This window comes from Myotis davidii, unplaced genomic scaffold (genome assembly GCF_000327345.1).
Source record: "Myotis davidii unplaced genomic scaffold, ASM32734v1 scaffold1204, whole genome shotgun sequence".
In the NCBI taxonomy this organism is placed as follows: Eukaryota; Metazoa; Chordata; class Mammalia; order Chiroptera; family Vespertilionidae; genus Myotis; species Myotis davidii.
This window is the reverse complement of record NW_006294755.1, coordinates 7,554-12,466: the sequence shown is the minus strand read 5'-3', so window position 1 is coordinate 12,466 and position 4,913 is coordinate 7,554. Positions and strand designations below refer to the sequence as shown.

The 4,913-nt window shown below is 49.7% G+C and overlaps 1 protein-coding gene across 1 annotated transcript in view; it reads right to left on the bottom strand.

Moving 5' to 3' along the window:
• IL27RA (interleukin 27 receptor subunit alpha) overlaps positions 1–4,573 on the bottom strand; it is an 11,703-nt gene extending 7,130 nt beyond the window's left edge. Inside the window, 6 exon segments of the mRNA XM_006779512.2 lie at positions 75–263; positions 360–543; positions 1,842–1,906; positions 2,005–2,164; positions 3,916–4,073; positions 4,158–4,573. Of these exon segments, the coding sequence (XP_006779575.1) occupies positions 75–263; positions 360–543; positions 1,842–1,906; positions 2,005–2,164; positions 3,916–4,073; positions 4,158–4,353 (952 nt within the window). The 5' untranslated portion in view covers positions 4,354–4,573.
• Between the last annotated feature and the right edge of the window lie 340 nt (positions 4,574–4,913).

The window sequence follows — 4,913 nt, the reverse complement described above, 5'->3', positions numbered from 1 at the left end:
TCTTTCTTGCATACCCATCCATCAGTCTGCTTTCCAGCAGCTGGGATGGGAGGCCAGGTGTAGCGGGGCCTCACCTGGCAACAGAGCGCTGAGGTTCCCAGGGGGAAGCCGGACCCAGTTGAGGTTCTCCAGGGGTGTCCCGTCTCGAGTCCAGTCCACCACATGCTCCTGTGGCTCCCCGGACCCCAGCTGCCAAGTCACCAGCAGGTCTGTGCTCCCAGCAATGCTGCTGACCACCACGCCACGAGGGGCAGAGTCTGAACCTAAAGGGCAGGGGGAAGAAGTCTCAGCTGCCCATTCAGGAGGCCCCCTCCTGGCACTTCTAGGGCACTGAGTGGAGGACATTCACAGCCTCTTACCCAGGCAGACCAGAGAAAGGTTGGTGAGATGCTCCCAGCTTGTGGCATTGACGACGGACACTGCAACCCACTCTGCTTGGGTTGGGATGGAGGAGCTACAGCAGGGAGTCTCCTGGAGGATCACGTCCTGACCTTTAGCCTGGAACCAGACTCTATAGCTCACCTGCACACAGTACCCGGGGGCCTGTGGGATATGGGAAAGAAGGGGTTAATATCTCCCATTTAGCAGACACCTATTGGGTGTCTCAGTGGAGGTCACCTGACACACCATTAGTGAAAGGTTTTTGTTTGCTCCACTTTACAGATGAGGAAACTGAGTCTCAGAGGGGCTTAACAGTAGAGGTAGGATTAGAATACAGTTCCAGCCCGGCTGGCATGGCTGTGGTTGAGCGCTGACCTATGAACCAGGAGGTCATGGTTAGATTTCTGGTCAGGGCACATGCCCAGTTGCAGGCTCCATCCCCAGTAGGGTGCATGCACGAGGCAGCTAATCAGTGATTCTCTCTCATCATTGATGTTTCTATCTCTCTAGCCCTTTCCCTTCCTCTCTCTCTAAAAAAGTAAATAGAAACATATTTGGGGATCCTAACCAGTTTGGCTCAGTGGATAGAGCGTCAGCCTGCAAACTGAAGGGTCCCAGGTTCGATTCCAGTCAAGGGCATGTACCTTGGTTGCGGGCACATACCAGTAAAGAGTGTGCAGCAGGCAACTGATTGGTGTTTCTCTCTCATCGATGTTTCTAACTCTCTATCCCTCTCCCTTCTTCTCAGTAAAAAGTCAATAAAATATACTTAAAAAAACATATTTGGAGGAAAAAGAAGAGTAAATGCTCAATAAATTTTTGTTGTTGTTGTTAATCCTCTCCCAAGGATATTTTTCCATTGATTTTTTTCATAGAGAGTAGAAGAGAGCAGGGAGGGAAGAAGAAAGAAATATCTATGTGAGAGAGACACATCCATTGGTTGCTTCTGGCACATGCTGACACTCTAACCACTGAGCACCGCTGGCCAGAATTCAATACATATTTTTTAAAAAGAAGATAGGGCCTTGTTGTTTTGTGCTTTGCTATATTTACTGTGAGCCAGGGCCTAGCAATACCTGGAAAATAGTAGGCACTGAGCAGATTTGGATCCATGAGGACTGTTGTACCCATGTGTGTTACCGCATAATGTCCTTTTGACATTAGCATCCGAGCCCTTAGCACACTGCTATATTTTGTGGAGCTAAGCCTAGTCTTGCTTCCAAACCTTTGTTCTGCCTCCCTGTCTAGAACACATGCTCCCATTTTCAAGTCTCAGCTGAGGTCCCAGGTGATGGAGGCATGCTCTGGGCCCGACCTGTGCCCGGACGTCTCTGATCATCACCCTCCTTTAAGCCTTGAAGCAAACTCATGAGGGCAGGAACCTCTGTCTTGTTTATATCATTGTTATCTGGGGGTTTCCTGACACATGCTGAGAAATATAACAGGTCCCCACAACTCACCTTCCACAGAAGCAGGGATTTCTGTCCATCTTGTGTCCCACAGAGGTTCCCCGATATCCAGACATCTTTTGGATGAGGAAGGGGCACAAATGGAAGGGGCATGAATAGACAGACTTCCAGGAGGGCGGACAAAGGTACTGGGGGTAAGCCAGGAGACTCTCACCAGAGGGCAGTGTCTGGAAGGGCAGAATAGGGCTCCACTCGCCCCACAGGTCCTCTTCTGTCTCCATTCGGCAGCGGCCAGACACCTCGTAGCCAGTGGCTAGTTCTAGGTCCTGGATCTCAAGGGGGGTCAGAGGTATGGATTTCAGTTCTGGTTCCAGCTGGGGAGAGAAGGACAGAGCAATGAGGCCGAGGGCTGAGTAGACAGTAATTGATCTTATATATTATCAGGGTGGCCAACGATTCTGCTTTGCCTGGGACTGAGAAGGTTCCCAAGACGTTGGACTTTTGTTTGAAACTTCAGTCCTTCCCGGGCTGGTGTGGCTCAGCTGGCTGGGCATTGTCCTGTGTACGGAAAGGTTGCAGGCTTGATTCTGGTCAGGGCACAGGCCCTGGTTGCAGGGGCTCGATCCTTGGTAGGGGCCATGCAGGAGGTAACTAACTGATAGATGTTATACTCTCACATCGATCTTTCTCCTTCTCCCTTCATCTCTCTCTCCAAATCAATAAACTATTCTTTTAAAAAAATTGGGCCCTATGTGCCAGGTATAGCAATAGGTGGTAAATTCTATTATTACCCCCACCTTACAGGTTAGGAAAAGTGAGGTTCGGAGAGAGGGAGCAACTTGCCCGAGGTCACAGAGCTGGCAAGTGCTGGAGCTGAGCCTCGTACCCAGGCGGTCAGATTCCAAAGCCTGCATTGCCCTGAACTGTATGAATAATCAAAGTGACAGCTCTGCTCTACACTGTGTTTTGCATCAAAAGCTGAGGCCGAGACAGTTGTTTACCCCTAATATCCATTCTCCCTCGCTTCCTTTGGAAATACAGCCTCCTAGTAGTAGTTGGGAGCATGGCTATGAAGACTAAAGACTACATTTCCCAGCCTCCTTTTCAGTGAGGTGAGACCACATGACTATGTTCTGGCCAATGAGATATGAACAGAAATGACATGCATCTTCTGGGGTGTGCTCTTATAGTGCATGGATGGGTCCCACAACTCCTTCTGGACTCCATGGTCCTGGGGTTGTTTCCCACTTTCTTCCCATGTGGGTTTGGGGAAATTGCTTAAGTTCTCTGAGGTTCAGCTTCCCCAACTATAAAATAAAGATCTTAAAAGTATCTGCTATGTAGGAAGGTTGGAAGTTCTTATCAATATAATCCATGCTGGCCCAGCCAGCGTGGCAGTGTGGCTCTGTGGTTGAATGTCAACCTATGAACCAGGAGGTCACAGCTCAATAAAAATATTTTTTAAATAAAAAAAAAAATAACCCATGCTACTTGCTTAGCCTCAGACCTGATGCTCAGCATGTCGGCTGCTTTTATTAATTCTTTCAAAAAAATATATATATTTTCTTATTTCAGAGAGGAAGGGAGAGGGAGAGAGAGATAGAAACATCAATGATGAGAGAGAATCCTTGATCAGCTGCCTCCTGCACACCTGCTACTGGGGATCGAGCCCACACCCCGGGCATGTGTCCTGACTGGGAATTGAACTGGAACCTCCTGGTTCATAGGTCAACACTCAACCCCCGAGCCATGCCAGCTGGGCTATTAATTCTTTTTGAGTGTTTACTGAGAACCAGGCACTGCTCTTCATCTGTAAAATGATGCTAAGTGCCCTTGATCTTATTTTAAGGTTAACATAGGCTACTTGAGTACTTTTATTCATTCATAAAGATGCTACAAGAAGTTTATTTTTTCTCAGAAATTCCAAGTGGAATTTGGATTGAGACTGCATGGAATTTATAGACGGGGGGGGGGGTAATTTTTTTTAGTTGAAGAAAATACATGTACAGGTCTTTTGTGGGATGTAGACAGACTCAGGAGCAGGTGAGAAATGTGCTCTGGGCTTGGTCTCTGACTTGGGGCTAACGCCCTGAATAGGGTTGGGGGAAAGCACTTAGACACTCACCAGGGTCCAGGCCGTCTGCTTGCATCTTCGGTAGTGGAACTGGCAGACCAGTACCTTATGGGGTGGCCATGCAGGTGGGGACCATTGGACAGTGGCCTCCAGGGGATCATCCTCTGAAAAGTCCACGTCAGGGCCCAGTTGCGGGGCTCCTGGCTTCACTGAGGAGGGGAAGACAGGGGGCACTGAGTTGGGCTTCAGGACCACCCACCCCTTAGACAGCAACCCGCCCTCCTGCCTGTTACTTTGAGTCTCCAGGTTCACGAAGACTGGGGGCCAGAGAGGCTGGCCCGCCACGGCCACCCAGACAAGGAGTTCATCAGATGTGGTGAACTGTTCCCGGGGGATGGTCACCCAGCTCTGCCCAGTAGGCACTGCCACAGTCCAGGTTCTGTTGGAATGACTGTGAGAAGAGATGGGGGAGAAAGGGGAGGTGTACATAGGGCTGGGCCCAAGCCATACCAACAACTGCTCTGTTTGGGTTCAAATCCCAGCTCTCCTATTTTGGAGTTGTGTGACCTTGACAAGCAACTTAACTTCTCCCTGCCTCAGTTTCCTTATCTGCAGAATGAGGGCACCTGCTGAAAGTGCTGATAGAGGAGAGGAACCTCTGTGATAATAAGTGGAATTCGTTTAGAACACCATTTGGGTGCATAATACATGTTATGTGAACATCGGTTATTGTATTTACTGAGCACCTACTACACAGACACACACACACACACACACACACACACACACACACATATTCATGCTAGAGGCCTGGTGCACAAAATTCATGCACTAGGGGGGGGGGCGTTCTCAGCCTGGCCTGCGCTCTCTCACAGTCCGAGAAGCCTCGGGGGATGTCCCTCAGTCAGACATCCTTAGCACTGCCACAGAAGCGGGAGAGGCTCCGTCACCGCCTCTGTGCTCACCAGCCATAAGCCCGGCTTCTGGCACACTGACCACCAGGGGGCAGCTCTTGCATTGAGCATCTGCCCCCTGGTAGTCAGTGTGCA